This window comes from Anomaloglossus baeobatrachus, chromosome 4, assembly GCF_048569485.1.
Source record: "Anomaloglossus baeobatrachus isolate aAnoBae1 chromosome 4, aAnoBae1.hap1, whole genome shotgun sequence".
In the NCBI taxonomy this organism is placed as follows: Eukaryota; Metazoa; Chordata; class Amphibia; order Anura; family Aromobatidae; genus Anomaloglossus; species Anomaloglossus baeobatrachus.
In genome coordinates this window covers 415,071,808-415,095,633 of record NC_134356.1, presented here as the reverse complement: position 1 = coordinate 415,095,633, position 23,826 = coordinate 415,071,808, and the positions used below count along the sequence as shown (strand labels likewise).

The 23,826-nt window shown below is 51.3% G+C and overlaps 1 protein-coding gene across 1 annotated transcript in view; it reads right to left on the bottom strand.

The window, feature by feature from the left end:
- Positions 1-1,485: 1,485 nt before the first annotated feature.
- The window catches only part of COPG2 (coat protein complex I subunit gamma 2), a 168,170-nt gene continuing 145,829 nt past the window's right edge, over positions 1,486-23,826 (bottom strand). The window contains exons 22-24 of the mRNA XM_075342611.1: positions 17,697-17,835; positions 17,226-17,324; positions 1,486-1,931 (exon numbers count right to left, since the gene is read on the bottom strand). Of these exons, the coding sequence (XP_075198726.1) occupies positions 1,801-1,931; positions 17,226-17,324; positions 17,697-17,835 (369 nt within the window). The 3' untranslated portion in view covers positions 1,486-1,800. The remainder of the gene's footprint in view (positions 1,932-17,225; positions 17,325-17,696; positions 17,836-23,826) is intronic.

The following is a 23,826-nucleotide window of genomic DNA, read 5'->3' as shown; positions in this document are numbered from 1 at the left end:
CTGTGCTCAGCTGTCAGGAGTGCGGGCGGTGTCGGCAGTGTGATCATATAATCCTACCAGCAGCACAAGTGACCAGACGCTGCATGGGACCAATCTGCTCCACTCTGTCACCTGCACAACAAGTCCCAGAGTGGAGACAGTAAGTGACATATAGCATCCGGTCACCTGCACAACAAGTCCCAGAGTGGAGACAGTGACATGCTCTGCTCTGACAGATAGTGTGCTATATGTCACTAACTGTCTCTACTCTGGGACTTATTGTGCAGGTGACCGGATGATACATGTCACTAACTTGCTCCACTCTGTGACTTCTGCTGCATAGTACCAACTGTAGACACCATGATTACCATGATTAGGCAGTGCACACAAGAAGGAGGGGAGGGAACTGTTGTGGTGGAGATCTGAGGGGAGGGAACAGTTTGGGTGGAGCTCAGAGTGGGTGTGAGATAGATTGCTAGTTACTGCAAAGGATTATGGAAGTTGTAGTAACTGAACCCAGGAAGTCAAGAGAGCGATTAACTCCATCAGAGCTGGAGCCAGAAATGAAGCTGTTATGCTAGAGCACGATAAAAGGTAATATTGGTAAAATAACGTGATAGATGTGTGGAGAGGCACATAATAGCAAGATTTATCAGAAAAAAAAAATCAGTTTTGGTAACTGGACAACTTCTTTAATAGTGTTATTTTACCACGTTCGTTGTAGCCAGAGAAGTATCAAAGTTCTCCAGTATTGCTTCTAAATATAAGACATTTAGAAATATAGTTCTACCTCTGTACAAGTCACTAGTGCAACCGCACTTAGAATACTATGTACAATTCTAGTCACCGATATATAAGAAGGACATAGCTGAACTGGAGAGGGTGCAGAGAAGAGCATCCAAGATTATTAAAGGAATGGGTGGGCTGCAATACCAAGACAGGTTATTAAACTTGGGGTTATTTAGTTTGGAAAAACTAAAGCTTAGGGGGGATCTAATCACAATGTATAAATATATGAGGGGACAGTACAGAGACCTTTCCAAAGATCTCTTTACACCTAGGCCTGCGACTGGAACACGGGGGCATCCGCTACGTCTTGAGGAAAGAAGGTTCAATCATAATCACAGACGAGGATTCTTTACTGTACGAGCAGTGAGACTATGGAACTCTCTGCCGCATCATGTTGTAATGAGTGATTCACTACTAACATTTAAGCAGAGCCTGGACGCCTTTCTTGAAAAATGTAATATTACCAGTTATGTATATTAGATTTTATGACAGGGTGTTGATCCAGGGAACTAGTCTGATTGCCGTATGTGGAGTCAGGAAGGAATTTTTTTCCCTATTGGAAATTGTTTGCCACATTGTTTTTTTTTTGCCTTCCTCTGGATCAACATGTTAGGCTACGGGTTGAACTAGATGGACTTAGAGTCTCCCTTCAACCTTAAAAACTATGATGATACTATAATGATGATAATTTGCTAAAATAATATAGTAGAAACAAAATAAAATTTGTACTGTATATTTTATTGTAAATATGTCGACCACTTACATTGTTGTGCCAATGAGCCCACATGATGGGCATTTAGCAGGATAAGAGAAACAAATTCTTCAAGTATAAAAGAGGACTGGTAATGGAAAGAAAAGTCTTGAAATGGTTTCCCAGACAGAGCCGGGCAAGGTGACAAGCAGGACTGCCTGCCATTCTGCTTCCAATGTAAGACTTTAATAATAAAATAGATGTTCATAGTGTAGAAGGGATGCTGGAAATGTTAACCGCCATGGGTGGCAGCAGACAAAATGTATGCCCTCCGGGAAGATTTAGCCAACAGAGGCCAAGATAACATCGGCTGGGGTCTCGTCTGTGCTTCGAACTGTTACCTGCATGGTAACTCCATCAGCCAGTGCCAGTCTAGACCGAACCAAAACATCATGGCCTCCTCTATATACCCCTAAAGATGGATGGAAAAAAAAAGGCAATAATTGCTTTTGTGTACATTTTTATAGGAGAAAGACAAGGCAAAAAAAGGAAGAAGGGAATTTTGTTTACTTACCGTAAATTCCTTTTCTTCTAGCTCCAATTGGGAGACCCAGACAATTGGGGTGTATAGGCTATGCCTCCGGAGGCCGCACAAAGTATTACACTAAAAGTGTAAAGCCCCTCCCCTTCTGCCTATACACCCCCCGTGGTCACACGGGCTGCTCAGTTTTGGTGCAAAAGCAAGAAGGAGGAAAAAACAATTATAAACTGGTTAAAGTAAGCTCAATCCGAAGGAAAATCGGAGAACTGAAACCAATCAACATGAACAACATGTGTACACAAAAAAACAGGGGCGGGAGCTGGGTCTCCCAATTGGAGCTAGAAGAAAAGGAATTTACGGTAAGTAAACAAAATTCCCTTCTTCTTTGTCGCTCCATTGGGAGACCCAGACAATTGGGACGTCCAAAAGCAGTCCCTGGGTGGGTAAATAATACCTCATAATAAAGCCGTAACGGCTCTGGCCTACAGGTGGCTAACCGCCGCCTGAAGGACTCGCCTACCTAGGCTGGCATCTGCCGAAGCATAGGTATGCACCTGATAGTGTTTCGTGAAAGTGTGCAGGCTCGACCAGGTAGCCGCCTGACACACCTGCTGAGCCGTAGCCTGGTGCCTCAAAGCCCAGGACGCACCCACGGCTCTGGTAGAATGGGCTTTCAGCCGTGAGGGAACCGGAAGCCCCGCAGAACGGTAAGCTTCGAGAATTGGTTCCTTGATCCACCGAGCCAGGGTTGATTTGGAAGCCTGTGACCCTTTACGCTGGCCAGCGACAAGGACAAAGAGTGCATCCGAGCGGCGCAGGGGCGCCGTACGAGAAATGTAGTACCTGAGTGCTCTCACCAGATCTAACAAGTGCAAATCCTTTTCACATTGGTGAACTGGATGAGGACAAAAAGAGGGTAAAGAGATATCCTGATTCAGATGAAAGGGGGATACCACTTTAGGGAGAAATTCCGGAACCGGACGCAGAACCACCTTGTCCTGGTGAAACACCAGGAAGGGGGCTTTGCATGACAGAGCTGCGAGCTCCGACACTCTCCGAAGTGAAGTGATTGCTACTAGGAAAACCACTTTCTGTGAAAGGCGTGCGAGAGAAATATCTTTCATTGGCTCAAACGGTGGTTTCTGAAGAACCAGCAGTACCCTGTTCAGATCCCAGGGTTCCAACGGACGTTTGTAAGGAGGCACGATGTGACAAACCCCCTGCAGGAACGTCCGTACTTGTGGAAGCTTGGCTAGGCGCTTCTGAAAAAACACAGAGAGCGCAGAGACTTGTCCCTTAAGGGAGCCGAGTGACAAACCCTTTTCTAATCCGGACTGAAGAAAAGACAGGAAAGTGGGCAAGGCAAATGGCCAGGGAGAAAAACTCCCAGCAGAGCACCATGACAGGAATATTTTCCACGTCCTGTGGTAGATCCTGGCGGACGTTGGTTTCCTAGCCTGTCTCATAGTGGCAATGACTTCCTGAGACAATCCTTTGGACGCTAAGATCCAGGACTCAATGGCCACACAGTCAGGTTCAGGGCCGCAGAATTCTGATGGAAAAACGGCCCTTGAGACAGTAAGTCTGGACCGTCTGGTAGTGCCCACGGTTGGCCGACCGTGAGATGCCACAGATCCGGGTACCACGACCTCCTCGGCCAGTCTGGAGCGACGAGGATGGCGCGGCGGCAGTCGGCCCTGATCTTGCGTAACACTCTGGGCAACAGAGCCAGAGGAGGAAACACATAAGGGAGTTGAAACTGCGACCAATCCTGAACTAAGGCGTCTGCCGCCAGAGCTCTGTGATCGTGAGATCGCGCCATGAATGCCGTGACCTTGTTGTTGTGCCGGGATGCCATTAGGTCGACGTCCGGCATCCCCCAGCGGCAACAGATCTCCTGAAACACGTCCGGGTGAAGAGACCATTCGCCTGCGTCCATGCCCTGGCGACTGAGAAAGTCTGCTTCCCAGTTTTCCACGCCTGGGATGTGAACTGCGGAGATGGTGGAGGCCGTGGCTTCCACCCACATCAAAATCCGTCGGACTTCCTGGAAGGCTTGCCGACTGCGTGTCCCGCCTTGGTGGTTGATGTAAGCCACCGCTGTGGAGTTGTCCGATTGAATTCGGATCTGCTTGCCTTCCAGCCACTGCTGGAAAGCCTTCAGGGCAAGATACACTGCTCTGATTTCCAGGACATTGATCTGGAGTGAGGACTCTTGCTGAGTCCACGTACCCTGGGCCCTGTGGTGGAGAAAAACTGCTCCCCAACCTGACAGACTCGCGTCCGTCGTGACCACTGCCCAGGATGGAGGTAGAAAGGATTTCCCCTTCGATAGTGAAGTGGGAAGAAGCCACCACCGAAGAGAAGCTTTGGTTGCTTGAGAAAGAGAGACGTTTCTGTCGAGAGACGTCGGATTCCTGTCCCATTTGCGTAGGATGTCCCATTGAAGAGGACGCAGATGAAACTGCGCAAAAGGAACTGCCTCCATTGCCGCTACCATCTTCCCTAGGAAGTGCATGAAGCGCCTCAGGGAGTGCGACTGGCCCTGCAGGAGAGATTGCACTCCTGTCTGTAGTGAACGCTGTTTGGTCAGCGGGAGCTTCACTATCGCTGCTAGAGTATGAAACTCCATGCCAAGATATGTTAGCGATTGAGCCGGTGTCAGATTTGACTTTGGAAAGTTGATAATCCACCCGAAAGTCTGGAGAGTTTCTAGAGTAGCGTTGAGGCTGTGTTGGCATGCCTCTTGAGAGGGTGCCTTGACCAGCAGATCGTCCAAGTAAGGAATCACTGAGTGACCCCGAGAGTGGAGTACCGCTACTACTGAAGCCATGACCTTGGTGAAGACCCGTGGGGCTGTCGCCAGGCCGAACGGCAGTGCCACGAACTGCAGGTGCTCGTGTCCTACTGCAAAGCGCAGGAAGCGCTGATGCTCTGCAGCAATCAGTACGTGGAGATAAGCATCTTTGATATCGATCGATGCGAGGAAATCTCCTTGGGACATTGAGGCGATGACGGAGCGGAGGGATTCCATCCGGAACCGCCTGGTCTTCACGTGTTTGTTGAGTAGTTTCAGGTCCAGGACAGGACGGAAAGACCCGTCCTTCTTTGGAACCACAAACAGGTTGGAGTAAAAACCGTGACCCTGTTGCTGAATCGGCACAGGGACCACCACTCCTTCCGCCTTTAGAGTGCCTACCGCCTGCAAAAGAGCATCGGCTCGCTCGGGAGGCGGAGAAGTTTTGAAGAATCGAGCCGGAGGACGAGAGCTGAACTCTATCCTGTAACCGTGAGACAGAATGTCTCTCACCCACCGGTCTTGTACCTGTGGCAGCCAGATGTCGCAAAAGCGGGAGAGCCTGCCACCGACCGAGGATGCGGTGTGAAGTGGCTGCAAGTCATGAGGAAGCCGTCTTGGTAGCGGCACCTCCGGCGGTCTTTTTAGGACGTGAGTTAGACCGCCATGAGTCGGAGTCCCTCTGATTTTTCTGAGGCCTTTTGGACGAGGAGAATTGAGACTTGCCCGCGCCCCGAAAGGACCGAAACCTCGACTGCCCTTTCCTCGGTGGGGGTCTGTTCGGTTTGGGTTGGGGTAAGGATGTATCCTTTCCCTTGGATTGTTTGATGATTTCATCCAAACGCTCGCCAAACAATCTGTCGCCAGAAATTGGCAAACTGGTTAATCGCTTTTTGGAAGCAGAATCTGCCTTCCATTCCCGTAGCCACAAGGCCCTGCGGAGTACCACCGAATTGTCGGCTGCAACCGCCGTCCGGCTCGCAGAGTCCAGGACAGCATTAATAGCGTAAGACGCCAAAGCCGAGGTCTGAGTGGTAATGGGCGCCACTTGTGGTGCGGACGTGCGTGTGGCTGCTTCAATTTGCGCTTGACCTGCTGAGATAGCTTGCAGCGCCCATACAGCTGCGAATGCTGGGGCAAAAGAAGCGCCTATAGCTTCATAGATGGATTTCAACCAGAGCTCCATCTGTCTGTCAGTGGCATCTTTGAGTGAAGCCCCATCTTCCACTGCAAGTATGGATCTAGCCGCCAGTCTGGAGATTGGAGGATCCACTTTGGGACACTGAGTCCAACTTTTAACCACGTCAGGGGGAAAAGGATAACGTGTATCCTTAAGACGCTTAGAAAAACGCTTATCCGGACAAGCATGGTGATTCTGGACTGCCTCTCTGAAATCAGAGTGGTCCAGAAACATACTCTGTGTACGCTTGGGGAACCTGAAACGGAATTTCTCCTGTTGAGAAGCCGCCTCCTCTGCCGGAGGAGCTGAGGGAGAAATATCCAGCATTTGATTGATGGACGCAATAAGATCGTTCACTATGGCGTCCCCGTCTGGAGTATTAAGATTGAGAGCGCTCCCAGGATCAGAATCCTGATCAACTGTTTCCGCTTCATCAATCCGAGATTCCCCTTGCTGAGACCCTGAACAATATGATGATGTTGAGGGAAAATCTAAGCGAGCTCGCTTAGTCGGTCTGGGGCTGGGGTCTGTGTCAGAACCCTCAGCCTGGGATCTATGAGATACCCCGGGAGGACATTGTTGGTCCAACTGAGGGGGGCCAGGGAACACAGATTCAACAGAGTCCCTGTGCTGAGATATCGGCCTGGACTGCAAGGCTTCTAGTATCTTAGCCATAGTGTCAGAGAGTTTTGCAAACTCTGTCCCTGTCACCTGGACATTGTCAGCAGGTGGCTCGTTCTGGGCCCCTCTTAGCAGAGGCTCTGGCTGAGCAAGTGACACAGGGCTCGAGCACTGTACACAATGAGGGTCAGTGGAACCAGCCGGTAGCGGGGTCGTACATGCGGCGCAGGCAGCATAATAAGCCTGTGTTTTGGCACCCCTGCCTTTTGTGGGCGCCATGCTATTATCTTCCCTAAGCAACACAATAGGGTATATAGCCAGAATCAACTGTGCACCATACAGTGTAAATTGTATAGTTACACTACTGCACAAAAGGGGCTAGCACCACAGGTGCTGTTTACCATCCGCTTAAAAGCGGTTGTGAGGCCACCGAAGTCCCTGCCTGGGTCCCTCAGACTTTGTCCCCGTCTGCTGCGTCCAAGGAGCTGACAGGAATGGCTGCCGGCGTCCTGAGGAGAGAGGGGAGTCGTGGGCGTGGCCTAGAAAGTGCGGGAACTGGTGCCTGCCCAGTGCACAGTGAGAGGGGTGGAGTATGCAAAGCATGCTCCAGCCCTCCGTGCTGCTCGTTCTGTGCAGCGTCCCGCCCTTCCCCTGCCTGTCAGGGGTGAGGGCGGGAGGAAAAGGAGACCAGGCCGCAAGTCAAGCCGGGGACTGTAGTAATAAGCGCTGCCGCCGTATAAGCGCGGCCAGCGCGGAAGTCCCCGGCGCACTACAAGTCGCAGCCGCGCTACAGTGTTCTGTGGCGGCGGCGGATAGCGCGGCGGTCCCTATACATAAAACACACTCAGCAACGCTGAGTGTGTAATGGCACATTAAACCCTGTCAGCGCCGCGGTCCCCGGCGTACTAGCACACCCAGCAAAGCTGTAGTGTTGCTGTGCGCGGACCTTACAGGGATACAGAGTACCTTACAGTAGCAGGGCCATGTCCCTGAACGGTACCCGGCTCCTATCCAGCAGGCTCCACAGGAGATGTGGATGAAGCACGGTCTCCTGTGCCTGGAGACCGATAGGATCCCACTTCACCCAGAGCCCTGAGGGGGATGGGGAAGGAAAACAGCATGTGGGCTCCAGCCTCCGTACCCGCAATGGATACCTCAACCTTAACAACACCGCCGACAAAAGTGGGGTGAGAAGGGAGCATGCTGGGGGCTCTATATGAGCCCACTTTTCTTCCATCCGACATAGTCAGCAGCTGCTGCTGACTAATCTGTGGAGCTGTGCGTGCATGTCTGCCTCCTTCGCACAAAGCAAAAAACTGAGCAGCCCGTGTGACCACGGGGGGTGTATAGGCAGAAGGGGAGGGGCTTTACACTTTTAGTGTAATACTTTGTGCGGCCTCCGGAGGCATAGCCTATACACCCCAATTGTCTGGGTCTCCCAATGGAGCGACAAAGAAATAATCATTACAACTTATTCATAGTAAAAATAATTAATTTAAATATTTTAGTGTCCATTTATTCCTAATTACCTGGGGAAAGGGGAGATTCTCTGTGAAATACTGCTTTGGAAATGGAGTCTAAATAAAGCACCAGTTATATAGATGTAGCGCTCGATACAACAAGGAAGGCGTTCAGGCAGGTCTTGATGAGGAGATGGGCTGCAGTCAGATGAATAGGGTACACCTCTGTATGTGCCTCGGCACATATCCTACTCCAGTCCCTGCTGGAGTAAGATTTCTGACGTAGTCAAAGTCAAGACGACAAGCAGTCGTCACAGCCCCATCCTGCCCACGTTGTCAAAGCTGGATGAAAATGTAGTGAGAACACCAAAACTCGCATAATATTAGAGCAGCCTTCCGTTGCACCAAAATTATGCAGCCTTTAAAGGCTCTTTATTCCAGCATGGCATAAAAGATTTGATGAGTCAGACCCATAATATACATTGCTTTATAAATGAAAAGTCCGATTTGCAGTTAGGTTAGTACACCTGCACTTCTTTACATTGCTGCAGATCAGTTGACCCATATATTTATCCCTCATTCATTATGGGTCCAGTCTGATAACCAGTCCAGTACCTGCTCTTAGGGCTCATTCACGTTAGCTTTTTGTGTACGGGTGCTCTGTGTTTACCTATAATAATGAATGGGGCTGTTCACAAGCCTGTGATTTTTCATGGACCGAGAAGGCAGTGCAAAATTGCAGACGATATTGTTTTGATTATCTGATCAAAATTGTCAATGCAAGTTTAGGGGTCCATGAAAAATTGGACAGCACTGAATTGGACTGTTATAGTGAAGAAAGTGGAAAAACTTTTTTTTGTCATGTACGAGAACAATCTGATGAAATGTGTTTTTTTTTTTCTCCATCGCTTCATTGGGGGACACAGGAAACCATGGGTGTATGCTGCTGGAACTAGGAGGGGACACTATGCAAATAAGAAAAGTTGGCTCCTCCCACACAGTATACACCAACTGACCGGAGCTGAGGAGATCAGTTTTTGCTTAGTGTCCGAGGAGGTTGGACACGCAGGGGCTGCTCTCAGCCCCTCAGGTTTGTATTTTGTGTTTTATTAATCTTTTCCCTTTGTTTTTCAGACACAGCTCGTCGGGCGACAGGGTGTAATCGCTCACCCTGCTCTCCCACATAGAGACCGGTCGCACAGAAGTGGGGTCCGTCCGCCACTTACGTTGTCCTCCGTGTCTGTCTGGCAGGACCCTACCCTCCTAACACTCTCTAGACTGTTTGGGGGGCATCCGCACAGAGGGACAGGCGGATGGTCCTTGCCCCCCCTCCCCAAACTCTCTCGCTCCCCAGCCTGATTGTGGGGTAGGAAGACGAAGACCGTACCTAGGATGGAGAGGTACCCTTCCGGTCTCCCCTCGACTATCCCCGGGACGACCGTCGATATGTCTTCACTCGCCTTCCAGGATATCCAGGATCTCCTCAGGACAAGCCGGGACCTAAAGGTCAGTACTCTGCACTCCCCCGTCCCGGGTTAGGGGGGGGGAGGGATCCCGTCTCAGCCCCTTCTCCATTTCGGTCTGGGGGTCCCATCTCTCCCTTAGAGTCCCCACCACAGGCCCCCTGAAGCCTTCCTTCCCTGTAGCGCGGCCTCCCCGAGCTCCCCCAATCGCCCCCCCTCCTGCCGTGGCGTCCCCTACTCGGCGTCCCTCCCGACGGCCTACCGTTAAAATTTAGCCCCCGGCTCCATTGCGGCCCGGCGTCCCCTCCGGCGGCCTACCTTTAAAATTTAGCCCCCGGCTTTGCGGCCCCCTCAGTGTCTGCGCGCCCTCCAGGCCCGCCCCCAGCCGGTATTCTGTCCGCGCGCGCGGGGGCTTTTCAAATCTCCCGCCCCTTTTTCCCTCGCGCGGCCTCAGTCACCCTCCGGCGTCTGACGTCATTTCCTGGCGCCAATTTCCGGCGCGCGTCATCCCTGCGCCTCCACCGGCCCTTCCCACCGGGTAAGCGGCGCTGCCGCCGCCGCGAGGTCCGTTCCTCTCCCGGGTAGATAGACTCTGCAGCATAGCGCCGCCGCCGCCACGCCTGTGCCTCCGTCCCGGGTGAGCGCTGCTTACGCCGCCACCAGGCCCGCTCCTCCGACCGGTTAAGCGCTCCTAGCGCCACCGCGACCCCCTCTTCCCTGGCGATCTGTGCCACCACCGCCGCAGATTTCCAGCACTGCGCTCACCCGCAGGCAGTGCTGGACCCAGCGCACCCCACTGGCAGTGATTAGTCCACTGCTCCCTAACCTCGGTGTCAGCCAGCGCTTCCCTGCAGCATTCAGCACGCCATCTCTGAGCTCACCAGGCATCAAACTCTCCCTCAGGGCTCATTCTCCAGGGTACTGTTCTGCCCGAACATGCAGTCTCATTCACTGTGATACTTTTTGTGAAGAAGCAGGCCCTTTCACTGTGGTACTGGTTGTACGGAAGCAGGCCCATTTCCTATGGTACTGTTCGTGAAGGGGCAGGCCCATTCACGGTGGTACTGTTCGTGGGGAGGCTGGCCTGTTCACCATGGTGCTGTTTGTGAGGGGGCAGGCCCATTCACTAGGGTACTGCTTTGTAAAGAAGCTGTATGTCGCACAATTTTATTGTCTCCCATCTTTGTGATGTACACTCACAGACACTCTCCTCACTTCCTACCTAGCACAGATGTGCTCCTGATTTCTGGGTGTTCATTGTCAGTTTGCCATTCTGTCTCCCAGGTATTATACGCCTGTAGCAATAATTACTAATCCTATGTGTCCAGCGGTATTATGCGCCTGTGGCACCAATTACGGACGTCACTTCAGCTTTCTAGATCTTCCCCATAGTATTGTCCTTATGCCCAGTTATCCGTCAGGTTACGGATAGATCATGGCGCTCTACCCAGAAGTCAGAAGCTCATATCTCGCTACACACGTTGTTTACCCGGCGGTCCATAACATGGCCCTTTCCGTGATCGTTCCAGTGTCTCCGTGAACCGTTCAGTTTTTCCAGTGTGTTCCATGTTTACGCCCTGTGTTTCCAGGTACCTGTCCTCTATCCTACGTGTCAGTGTCCCTGCGTGCTACCTGTCTGTTACAGTGCGCAGGTGCTTTGTCTCTACACTAGTCTTTACCTGTGTGCAAGTGACACAAGTGTGCCAGTGTTTCTTTATGTACTAGTCTTCTTTGGTGTGCTAGTGTTTCCTCGTACTTGTCCTCTATCCAGTGGGCCAGCGTTTCTCTAGGCACTGACCTACTCCTGTGTGCCAGCATTCCCCTGTACCTGTCCACTATCCAGTGTGCCAATGTCTGCGTCAAGCCTGTGTGCTCCAATACACAGGTGCTTTGGGGATCCTGCCCGCTATTCCGTGGGCCAGCGTTTTCTACAATACATTTGTTTACTTTGGTGTACCAGGGTTATCACAAGCCCTGATACTACTCAGTGTAACAGGGTTTCTATACGCACCTGTCCACACCACTGTAACAGCGTTGTGTGAACCTTCCCACTGTTTAGGGTGTCAGGTCTCTACTTGCACCTGCCAGTTTCAGTGTGCTAAAGGTTTTTCTATCAACCCGTCCACCATCCAGATTGAAGGTTCCATAGACCTGTCCACTTGCTTGTGTGCCAGTGTCTCTATATGTCGGCCCATCTCCTAGAGTGCCAGTAGCCACTATCCAGTGTTTTCTCTATCCACCTACCTACCATCCGGTGTGCTAGTGTTTCCAAAACGTACCCTCTATATTGTGTGCAGCGTTTCTATATGCCCCTGTCTACTACAGTGTGAGAGTGGTTTGAGGAGCCTACCCACTTACATATGGGTCAGCACTTATCAGAACCAGAAGCTGGATACAGCAACAGGCTTGAGTGCCTTGTTCAGCCTTTCCGCTCATCTTTGTCCTAGGCGAGAGCTCCATCCAACACTGCCCCATGAGGTGGCCCGCCAGCAGTTGTCGCAGGCAGTGCCAGGATTCAGGGTCGACGATCCTGCCCGCTATCCAAGGAGCTAGCGTTTCTCCAGACCAGAAGCTGGCTACCGTAACAGGTATGTGTTGCCCTCCTCACGGCCCAGCGAGTCAAACGTACTACCTCACCTGACGGGTCAGGTATCTCCTTCATCTTCGACTGAGGCGAGGACTGTGGTCTCCTGGTAAGGCAGCAACTGTCACATTCTGTGCCAGTATTCAAGATCGATGATCCTGCCCGCTATCCAAGGGGCTAGCGTTCTCCAGACCAGAAGCTGGCTACCGTAACAGGTATGTGTTGCCCTGCTCGCGACCCAGCGAGTCAAATGTACTACCTCACCTGACGGGTCAGGTATCTCCTTCCTCTTCGACTGAAGCGAGGACTGTGGTCTCCATGGACCCCTAGCGCGGTACGACAGCAACTGTCATTAGGTTGCTTCCCAGTGACCCGAGGTATTCCCCTACTTCCAACCACTCATCCAGGTTAACAGGAGCGATCGGCAGCCATCTCCTACCTCACACAATACGTGTGACAAGATCTTGAGGTAAGGTAGCACGCGACCATCCGACTGGAGGGTCGTGTGATTCACTCCCCGCAGCAGCCACGGACCCCATGACTCCGCACAGCGGCAACTCTCATTTAGTCGCTCCCCGGTGACTCGGGACCTCCTCCTACCTCACACCATTCATCTATGGTAGCCACGAGGTAAGGTTTTTTTCTCTGACAGTATGTTGACTACGCCGTTCTTGAGGCAGCAGTCCTTTTGTTTCTCAGACGAGGTAAGCAGGATACGGCTCTGTCCGCCAACCGGTATGTTGTCTGCTTTACTTCCTGCCACCCTCCTCGGGTGGTTCATAGTACTTCTAGTATCCGACCATTGTTTGGCCTAGACCAGCTTTAGCCGCGCCCTTTACTCGGGTTCCGGCCAGGTACTACATATGTTTAAATCCATAGGTCGTTGCTTACATTCTCTCTCTTCCAGATGGAGTTCACACGTTCTCAGTCCCTTCACAGATAGCAGATGAAGTTAAAACCAGACACAGGATCGTCTAGCAAGTATCGATTTCACAGAGGACCAGTTTCACCAACGGACTTCTGGTATCCTGACAGCCCAGTCATTGGGCTAGCATTTCCGGACCAGCTGTAGGTTTTAAGCATAGTCTTCTGGCCATTTTCCGCGACAGAATTCTTCAGTTTCTACCTGAGCACTCAACGCTACGGCGAGTTGTCCCCATCTGTTCTGCCAGTTTTTCGCCAACACTTAGACAGGACCTGCTTCATTTTCAGGCCAAGAGGGGTTTGCCTCCCCTTTCCTCTCTTGTTGCCATCCTAGATGGCTCGCGGAGATGTGCTAGGTCTCTTCGAAGTCTGTGCCAGACCATTTATCCTCACCTATTTTCGGCCATTTCATCTCCTTCGTGGTCTCTTCTGGTCGCGATGTGATAACGCGTTTTTCACGTCACTCTTCCATTTTCCTTGTCTCCTTCCCAGGATAGACGTCTCCCCTCTGGTCGGCTAGTGCTTAGGCCAGTGTCATAGTCCAAGCCTTTCCTTACGAACCTCTTGGAACGGGTTTTTCTTTTCCCCATCCCAGGTTGTACATCCCAGGTCTGTGCCTATTTTCAGTTGCAGGAGCACCCCCTCATAGGGGGTCCTCCTTCCTGTATTTCTCTTCAGTAGTCATCTAGTACCCGAATCCGGAGTTAGAGTTCCCCCAGTCACACCATCGTAGACGCCCGGATTCTCTTCTCCTGTCTGTCATACGAAAGTGGTAGTTGGTTATTGGATTTCCCTTGGCTCCTTCACCTTCTCTTTTTGTCTCAGGTCCTTGCAGGTTCTTTCTGGACTCCTTTACACAGGGGAATTATCTCATGTATTTTTTTCCTCGCCTGCAGGCGGTTCCGTCCTCTAGGGTCAGCTCACTTCGCTCGGTTCTGTAGAATCAACAGGTCAGGTCCCCCTACGGCGGAGTTCCCTTACTCTCTCGGTTCTGTAGAATCAACAGGTCAGGTCCCCCTACGGCGGAGTTCCCTTACTCTCTCCTCGAGTAACTCGTCTCTCTAACTCTCAGCCCAACTCCCCTGCACACTTTCAGGCAGTTGGTGTTCCTCTTTCTTCATTTTACGGCAGTAAAAGTCTAAGGCTCGGTGAGCCTCTGCTTACCTGACACCTATCTCTACCAGGTGCCTTAGCTCCCCCTCTTTTTCTTCCATTCTCAAATGTAGCACAAGGGTCAGGTCACGGGTTTTTTCTCCTGTCTTGACCTGTTGCTATCAATCGTCTTAGATTCCTAGGTGCAGATTTCAGAGGATGCAACTTTTCCCCAGATCATTCTATTCCCCGCACATTCGGTTTATACTAGATCTAAGTAATCCCTAGTACTCTTAACTCTTCCCCCTCTACCTCGGCTCCTGCCGGGTAGGTATTCCTTACGGTGTCTAGTGCCAGGTGCCGGTCACAGAATCCCGTCTCTGCTAACCCTGTCTTCGGGTTTTTCTCTTCCCACCCTTGGGGACTGCTTTAGGACGTCCCATGGTTTCCTGTGTCCACCAATGAAGCGATAGAGAAAAGTAGATTTTGGGTACTCACCGTAAAATCTCTTTCTCGGAGCCTTCATTGGGGGACACAGCACCCGCCCTTTTCTACGTCTTCAAAGGATCCGGAATGTTATAGTTTTCAAGCTTCTCGTACTGCTTTTACACAAACTGATCTCCTCAGCTCCGGTCAGTGGGTGTATACTGCGTGGGAGGAGCCAACTTTTCTTATTTGCATAGTGTCACCTCCTAGTCCCAGCAGCATACACCCATGGTTTCCTGTGTCCCCCAATGAAGGCTCCGAGAAAAAGGGAATTTTGTTTATTTACCGTAAATTCCTTTTCTTCTAGCTCCTATTGGGAGACCCAGACAATTGGGTGTATAGCTTCTGCCTCCGGAGGCCACACAAAGTATTACACTTTAAAAAGTGTAACCCCTGCCCTCTGCCTATACACCCTCCCGTGGATCACGGGCTCCTCAGTTTTGGTGCAAAAGCAGGAAGGAGAAAACTTATAAATTGGTCTAGGGTAAATGCAATCCGAAGGACGTTCGGAGAACTGCAAACCATGAACCAAAAGAACAATTCAACATGAACAACATGTGTACACAAAAAAACAACCAGCCCGAAGGGTACAGGGGCGGGTGCTGGGTCTCCCAATAGGAGCTAGAAGAAAAGGAATTTACGGTAAGTAAACAAAATTCCCTTTTTCTTTGTCGCTCCATTGGGAGACCCAGACAATTGGGACGTCCAAGAGCAGTCCCTGGGTGGGTAAAAGAATACCTCAATAAAAAGAGCCGAAAAAACGTCCCCCTCTTACAGGTGGGCAACCGCCGCCTGAAGGACTCGCCTACCTAGACTGGCGTCTGCCGAAGCATAGGTATGCACTTGATAGTGTTTCGTGAAAGTGTGCAGACTAGACCACGTAGCTGCCTGACACACCTGCTGAGCCGTAGCCCGGTGCCACAATGCCCAGGACGCACCCACGGCTCTGGTAGAATGGGCTTTCAGCCTTGAAGGAAGCGGAAGCCCAGAAGAACGGTAGGCTTCGAGAATCGGTTCCTTGATCCACCGAGCCAAGGTTGACTTGGAAGCCTGCGAGCCCTTACGCTGGCCAGCGACAAGGACAAAGAGCGCATCTGAACGACGGAGGGGCGCCGTACGAGACACGTAGAGCCGGAGTGCTCTCACAAGATCCAAAGAGTGCAAATCCTTTTCACACTGGTGAATTGGATTAGGGCAAAATGAAGGCAAGGAGATATCCTGATTGAGATGAAAAGGGGATACCACCTTAGGGAGAAATTCCGGGACCGGACGCAGAAACACCTTATCCTGGTGAAACACCAGGAAGGGAGCTTTGCATGACAGCGCTGCTAGCTCAGACACTCTCCGAAGTGATGTGACTGCCACTAGGAAGGCCACCTTGTGCGAAAGACGTGATAGAGAGACATCCCGCAGCGGCTCGAAAGGTGGTTTCTGAAGAGCCGTTAGCACCCTGTTAAGATCCCAGGGTTCCAGCGGACGCTTGTAAGGTGGGACTATGTGGCAAACTCCCTGCAGGAACGTGCGGACCTGCGGAAGCCTGGCTAGGCGCTTTTGAAAAAACACGGAGAGCGCCGATACTTGGCCCTTGAGAGAGCCAAGTGACAAACCCTTGTCCATTCCGGATTGAAGGAATGAAAGAAAAGTGGGTAAGGCAAACGGCCATGGAGTAAAACAGTTATTAGCGCACCAGGATAGGAAGATTTGCCAAGACCTATACCGCTCCCCACCCTGACAGGCTCGCGTCCGTGGTGACCACAGCATAAAACTGAGGAGCCCGTGATCCACGGGAGGGTGTATAGGCAGAGGGGAGGGGTTACACTTTTTAAAGTGTAATACTTTGTGTGGCCTCCGGAGGCAGAAGCTATACACCCAATTGTCTGGGTCAAAGAAAGAGATTTTACGGTGAGTACCCAAAATCTACTTTTTGCATATGTGAAAAGAAAAAAAAAAACCTGACATGTGAATAAGCCCTTAACTGTAGGCTGTCAGTCACTGATTCCATGTGAACTACAGGATGATATCACATGGCTCTACACCCAGCTCTGCCCTGCTTGTCTCAATGCCTACCCTACCCCATGCAGCTGAAGAAATTGGGCAGATTGTGGAATACATCTAGAAGATCAAAATATTTTGGTTGCCCATAACAAGCAAGCAATCACACCACATTTTTAATTTTCTATTCTGCTCCGAAATATGTAATCTGTATTGTGATTGGTTGTTATAGGCAGCAAGGACTGTTTTGCATCAGGCTAATATTAGGGTCAGGTAGTAATGACTGCCTCCTCAAAAAATGCCAGATGCAGCATGGTAAATACAATCTTAATTAGCGAAACCTTACCATTCTTGAATGCTAGACAACCTATGAAAAAGGGGCATCAACTACAGTATACACATAAACCTACATTATGTTCTAACCATTACCCCTTGCTCCACCACACAGGCACTCGTATAATAATTTGAGCAATTTGGGATTAGCTTGGCAGCAATCGCCTAACCTGCCGCCATCATTTTAGGACACAAAATGTATTTATCTTTATCTCTTTATTTTATTTATTTATCTATTTATCCACAATCCACACTGCGGTAACTATCTATAAACGTGCTCACTTTCTGCTCACCTGAGAGATAAAGCACATGAGAGTTCTTGTTCTCTGGCACCTTGTCAGATCGCTCGCATGGTTGCATTCCCAGAAACTTAATAATGTTTGTAACAGCATCTATGGGGCAGAAAAGTAAGAACAAACATTGTTATCAAGAATGTTTAATATTAAAAAGGTTATCCCCCCCTCCACCGAAAAAAAAAAGTTATGCTATATTCACCACATAGGTTAGAACTTACAAATCACTGGGAGTCCAAGAGCAGAGCCCCCCAGTGAAACAGAGTAGGGTGCTGCCTTCTAGTGCCAAAGACAATGGAGCAGACGCTTCACATGTGCACCTGCTTCATGATCCACTACTTATCCTCTATCCCATGGCTAAGGGGGTAACTTTTTTTCTTTTAGGAATAACACTTTACCTATTAATTTGTTAAATCTATACACAGCAAAAGAAATGTACAATCTGTTTGTCTAGTGGAGAGATTTACTCACCTTCAAGGGTTTTAGTAGTACTGAGCGCAAAGGTTTCCTCTTTCTCACAGGCGTCTCCAACCTCATCCCATGCTGCACCAAAACTGGGCTTCAACACTTTCTGAATATGATCTTCAATAGTAACCTCCAAGTCTTCCAGCTATAAAATACAAAGAATAGAAATAGAGAATTTTGTTTACTTACCGTAAATTCTTTTTCTTATAGTTCCGACATGGGAGACCCAGACCATGGGGTGTATAGCTTCTGCCTCCGGAGGACACACAAAGTACTACACTAAAAGTGTAGCTCCTCCCTCCGAGCATATACACCCCCTGGATGACAAATCCAACCAGTTTAGTGCAAAAGCTGAAGGAGGACATCCACCCATAAGTAGAGATAGAGTAAAACCCGGAATAACCGGAACCTCTGTCTACAACAACAGCTGGTGAAAACACACGGAACAAGAACTGCCAACAGGCAACAGGGAGGGTGCTGGGTCTCCCATGTCGAAACTATAAGAAAAAGAATTTACGGTAAGTAAACAAAATTCTCTTTTTCTTCATCGTTCCTTATGGGAGACCCAGACCATGGGACGTCTCAAAGCAGTCCATGGGTGGGAAATAAACAGAAACTGAGAAGTAGGCGGAGCCTAACTTCACAAATGGGCGACAGCCGCCTGAAGGATGCGTCTGCCCAAGCTCGCATCTGCCGAAGCATGAGCATGCACTTGGTAGTGCTTCGAAAAGGTGTGCAGACTAGACCAAGTGGCAGCCTGACAGACTTGCTGAGCCGTAGCCTGGTGCCTGAAAGCCCAAGAGGCACCGACAGCTCTGGTCGAGTGCGCCTTAATCCCCGGCGGGGGAGGCACCTGAGAACGTTGGTAGGCATCGGATATGGCTGACCTAGTCCACGAGCTAGGGTCGATTTAGAAGCCGAGAGACCCTTGCGCTGACCTGCGGTCAGCGCAAAAAGAGAGGTGCACCGCCTAAGAACAGCGGTGCGTGACATATAGATCCGGAGCGTCCGCGCCAAATCTAAAGCATGCAACGCTTTCTCAAAGCGATGCACAGGGGCCGAACAAAGGGAAGACAATGAAATGTCCTGGTTAAGGTGGAAAGGAGACACCACCTTAGGGAGAATGCCCGGAGTCGGACGGAGAACCACCTTGTCTTGGTGAAAAAAACAAAAAAGGGTGACTCCGAAGAGAGCACAGTCAAATCAGAGACTCTCCTGAGAGAAGTTATGGCCACCAGAAAGACCACTTTCTGTGAAAGACGAAACAATGAAACCTCCCTAAGAGGCTCAAAGGGGGGTTTCTGTAAGGCCGTGAGGACCAGATTAAGGTCCCAGGGATCCAGAGGCCGCTGGTAAGGCGGAATGATGTGAGATGCGCCCTGCATGAAGGTGCGCATCTGGGCCAGTCGGGCGATACGCCGCTGGAACAACACTGACAGAGCCGAGACCTGTCCCTTGAGGGAATTGAGGGATAGTCCTAGCTGCAGACCGGACTGTAGAAAGGACAGGATGGTCGGCAAGGAAAACGGCCAAAGAGCATGGCCGGAAGAGCGACACCAGGACAGGAAAAATCTCCAAGTCCTGTGGTAAATCCTGGCCGAGGAAGACTTCCGAGCCAGAGTCATAGTGGAGATGACCTCGGAAGGAATGCCTGAAGCCGTAAGGATTCAGGGCTCAAGAGCCACGCCGTCAATTTGAGAGCCGCAGAATTCTGGCGGAAAAACGGACCTTGTGAGAGAAGGTCTGGGCGGTCCGGGAGATGCCACGGCACCTCTACGGACAGACGGAGCAGGTCTGGGGACCAAGCTCGCCTGGGCCAGTTTGGGGCGCTGAGTATGACCCGACGGCCCTCCATTCTGATCTTGCGCAGGACTCTGGGCAAGAGAGCTAGAGGGGGAACACGTAGGCCAGACGGAACTGGGACCAATCCTGAACCAGCGCGTCCGCCGCCAAGGCCTGAGGATCGTGGGAGCGAGCCACGTAAACCGGAACACTGCCGGATGCAGGGCCCACTCGCCGCTGTCCACGGTTTGACGGCTGAGATAATCTGCCTCCCAGTTTTCTACGCCTGGGATGTGGACTGCGGATATGGTGGACTTGGAGTCCTCCGTCCACTGAAGGATGCGTTGAATTTCCAACAGGGCTAGGCGGCTGCGAGTCCCACCCTGGTGATTGATGTAGGCAACTGCTGTCGCGTTGTCTGACTGGACTCGAATGTGCTTGCCCGCCGACAGGTGGTGAAAAGCTACGAGAGCTAGGAGCACAGCTCTGATTTCCAGCACATTGATCGAGAGGGCTGATTCGGACGGAGTCCAAGTGCCCTGTGCTCGGTGGTGGAGAAAACACTGCTCCCTAGCCGGATAGACTGGCATCCGTGGTGAGAATCACCCAGGACGGGGCCAGAAAGGAGCGTCCCTGGGACAGAGAGAGGGGCCGAAGCCACCACTGAAGAGAGCTCCTGGTCTGTGGCGACAGAGCCACCAGCCTGTGCAAGGAAGAGGTCCGCTTGTCCCAACAGCGGAGAATGTCCAGCTGCAGGGGACGCAGATGGAACTGGCAAAGGGAACCGCTTCCATTGATGCCACCATCTGACCCAGCACCTGCATGAGGTGCCTGATGGAATGACGGCGGAACCTCAGCAGAGAGCGAACCGCCAGATGAAGGGACTGCTGTTTGACTAAGGGCAGCTTCTCAAGTGCCAGCAGAGTCTCGAATTGCATCCCTAGGTACGTAAGTTCCTGGGTCGGGGTCAGAGTGGACTTGGGCAGATTGACAAGCCACCAGAATTGAACAAGCGTGGCGAGAGTGAGCGAGACACTCCGCTGAGAGTCCGCACTGGATGAAGCCTTGACTAGAAGGTCGCCAGGTAAGGAATCACTGCCAACCCCTGGAGGTGCAGAACCGCAACCACTGCTGCCATGACCTTGGTGAATACACGAGGGGCCGTGGCTAACCCGAAGGGGAAAGCCACGAATTGGAAATGTTCCTCTCCGATTACAAAACGTAGCCAACGCTGGTGTGAAACTGCGATTGGCACATGCCGATAGACATCTCTGATGTCGATGGATGCTAAGAAATCTCCTTGGGTCATTGACTGATCGCAGAGACTCCATGCAAAAATGCCGCACCTGAACATGCTTGTTGAGAAGCTTGAGATCCAGGTTGGAAAGCACCGTCCTTTTCGGGGACTAGGAAGAGATTTGAGTAGAAATCTCAGAACCGTTCCCAGTCGGGAACTGGTACAATTACTCCATTGGCCTGCAAGAATGCCACGGCCTGTGAGAAGGCGGCGGCCTTGGAGCAGGGGGGAGTTGACAGAAAAAATCTGTTTGGCGGGCTGGATAGAATTCTATTCTGTAGCCGTGGGAGATGGTATCCCACACCCACTGATCGAAGACGTGTTGAAACCACACGTCACCCAAGTGGGAGAGCCTGCCACCGACCAAAGGACGTTGCTGGCGCGGCCAGATAATCAAGAGGAGGCTGCCTTGGTGGCAGCAGCTCCTGCGGACTTCTGAGGACGCGGCTTCATGCGCCAGTTGGTTTACGGACCTTCGCTGAGTTAGTGGACGAGGCCGAGGGCTTAGAGGACGACCAGTTAGAGGAACGAAAGGAACGAAACCTCGACTGGTTCCTGCCCTGGACAGGTTTCCTGGGTTTGTGGCATGGAAGTACTCTTCCTGCCAAAAACTTCCTTAATTTCATCCAGTTGTTCACCGAATAGACTGGTCCCAGCAAAAGGGAGCCCAGCAAGGAACCTCTTAAGAAGCATCTGCCTTCCACTCTCGAAGCCACAGGAGCCTGCGGATAGCGAGGGAAGTAGCCGAGGCCACCGCAGTGTGGTGACAGTCTCCAGCATGGCAGACATGGCATAGGATGAAAAGACTGAAGCCTGGAAGTTAAGGCAACCATTTCGGGTAAAGAGTCCCTGGTGAGGGAATGCATCTCCTCCAGAGAAGCAGAGATGGCTTTGAGAGCCCGCACTGCTGCAAAAGATGGGGAGAACGAGGCCCCTGCCGCCTCATATATAGATTTGGCCAGAAGGTCAACCTGGCGGACAGTGGAATCCTTAGAGAGGTGCCGTCAGCCACTGATACAACTGTCCGGGCTGAAAGTCTAGACACCGGAGGGTCCACCCTTGGTGAATGAGCCCACTCCTTGACCACCTCTGGTGGAAGGGGAAAACAGTCATCAGAACCCCGCTTTGGGAAGCGTCTGTCAGGACAGGCTCTGGGCTTGGTCACAGTGGGCTGAAAAACTGGAGTGGTTAAGGAACACACTCCTTGTTCTCTTAAGGTATACTGATGCCTTTCTGCCAGAGGGGGATGCTCCCCTGATACAGGCGGATTGAGGTCCAGTACAAATATAATGGACGCAATCAAATCATTAGCATCTGCGTCACCTTCGGACAGATCAATGGGTACATGAAGTAGCGTCCGAGCCCCTAGTAAAGGCATCCTCCTCGTCCTGCGAGTCAGCTCGTGAGTCAGAGCCGCGGGACGAGGAAGGAAAGGGGACCCTGCGTCTCCATTTTAGGAGGACGGGGACTGAGACCAGATGAAGAATCCTCTGTGAGCTTTGCTGAGCGAGCCGTAGCAGCAGAAGCGCCCTGAGAAGGGGGCTGATGCATGCTCAGCAGTGTCCGGGACAGCTGTCCCCTGGAGAGAGGGATTCTACCCAAACCGGGGGTTCAGCCACCGGAGCCGAAGCAGCCGGAGGGACCACAGATGAGCTTCCAGGCTGAGGGACCACTATGTTAGAGCAAGCATCACAATGTGGTTATGTGCTCGGTACAGGCAGTACGAGTCTACATGCAGTGCATATTAAGAACAGCCTTGCAGCCCTGCTCTGATGTGAGACATGCTGCAGAAGTGGGGGCTCTGTCCAGAATGCCCCCAGCAGAGTATATAAACAGAGTATATAAGCAGCTGCACAACCGGAGGTTGTGGCTTGCCAGACCGTTTAACAGAGAGACATCTCTGTGCCCTCCAGATCCCCCAGCCCAGGCCCCCATTTGTCACAATGTGGTTATGCAGACATTGAGAACGCTGATAAAATGGCCGGAGCGAGGAGAGGGGGCGGGGCCTACTCTGAGAGCGGGATCCGGAGGGCAAATGAGGTATACAGGGGAGGGAATCTTTCCTCAGTGAGGAGTGTCCGTTCCCTGTGCTGAACAGCCGCTGGGCGGAGCCGCACTGTCCCTCTGCATGACTGACATGCAGGGGCAGTGAAATCGAAACTAGGCCTCAGGCGAAGCCGGGGCCTAGATTTAAACATGCGGCCAGCATGCAGGCACCATCGGCGCGGTTCTCCAGTGAAAACTGGAGAACCGGCCGGAAATGTTAACACAGTCATATAACACACTCTCCCCAATATATAAAGTACAAGGGACCCCTGGAAAGACCACTTTCTGTGGTAATAACGTCTCAGTACTTAGCTTGTGAGACGCAGGTGCCAGGTCCTTGGGGGGTGAGCGCTCCGTCCGTCAGGGTCCTGAAAGGGCTGCGGATGGAGACCGGTCTCCTGCAAAGCAGTGAGAACCGTGATGGCTCCCACTTCAAGCCAGAGCCTCAGGGGATGGTGAAGGAGCGCGGCATGTGAAGGCTCCAGCCTTGTAAAATCAACCTTAACAGCACCGCCGACACAGTGGGGTGAGAAGGGACATGCCGGGAGTCCAGATTGGACCCGCTTTTCTTCCAAATCTTTGAAATCAAAAATCAAAATTCAGAGAATGCATGTGTGTGTGTGTGACCTCCTGAACACAAAGCATTGAACTGGTTGGATTTGTCATCCAGGGGGTGTATATGCTCGGAGGGAGGAGCTACAATTTTAGTGTAGTACTTTGTGTGTCCTCCGGAGGCAGAAGCTATACACCCATGGTCTGGGTCTCCCATAAGGAACGATGAAGAAATTACTGTGTTTCACATTTTATATTATGGTCAACACTATAAAATATTCCAGTCTATCCCTTAGGCTTTATTATGGGAATTTAGGGGCCATACTATACTCCCCACAAAAAAATCTGCTTAAATCTGCTTAACCCCTTCACCACTCGGCAGTTTTCCATTTTTCCTCACCTTCTTCCAAGAGCCATTTATTTTTCCAGCCACATATCAATATTGTTTTATTTTCAAAA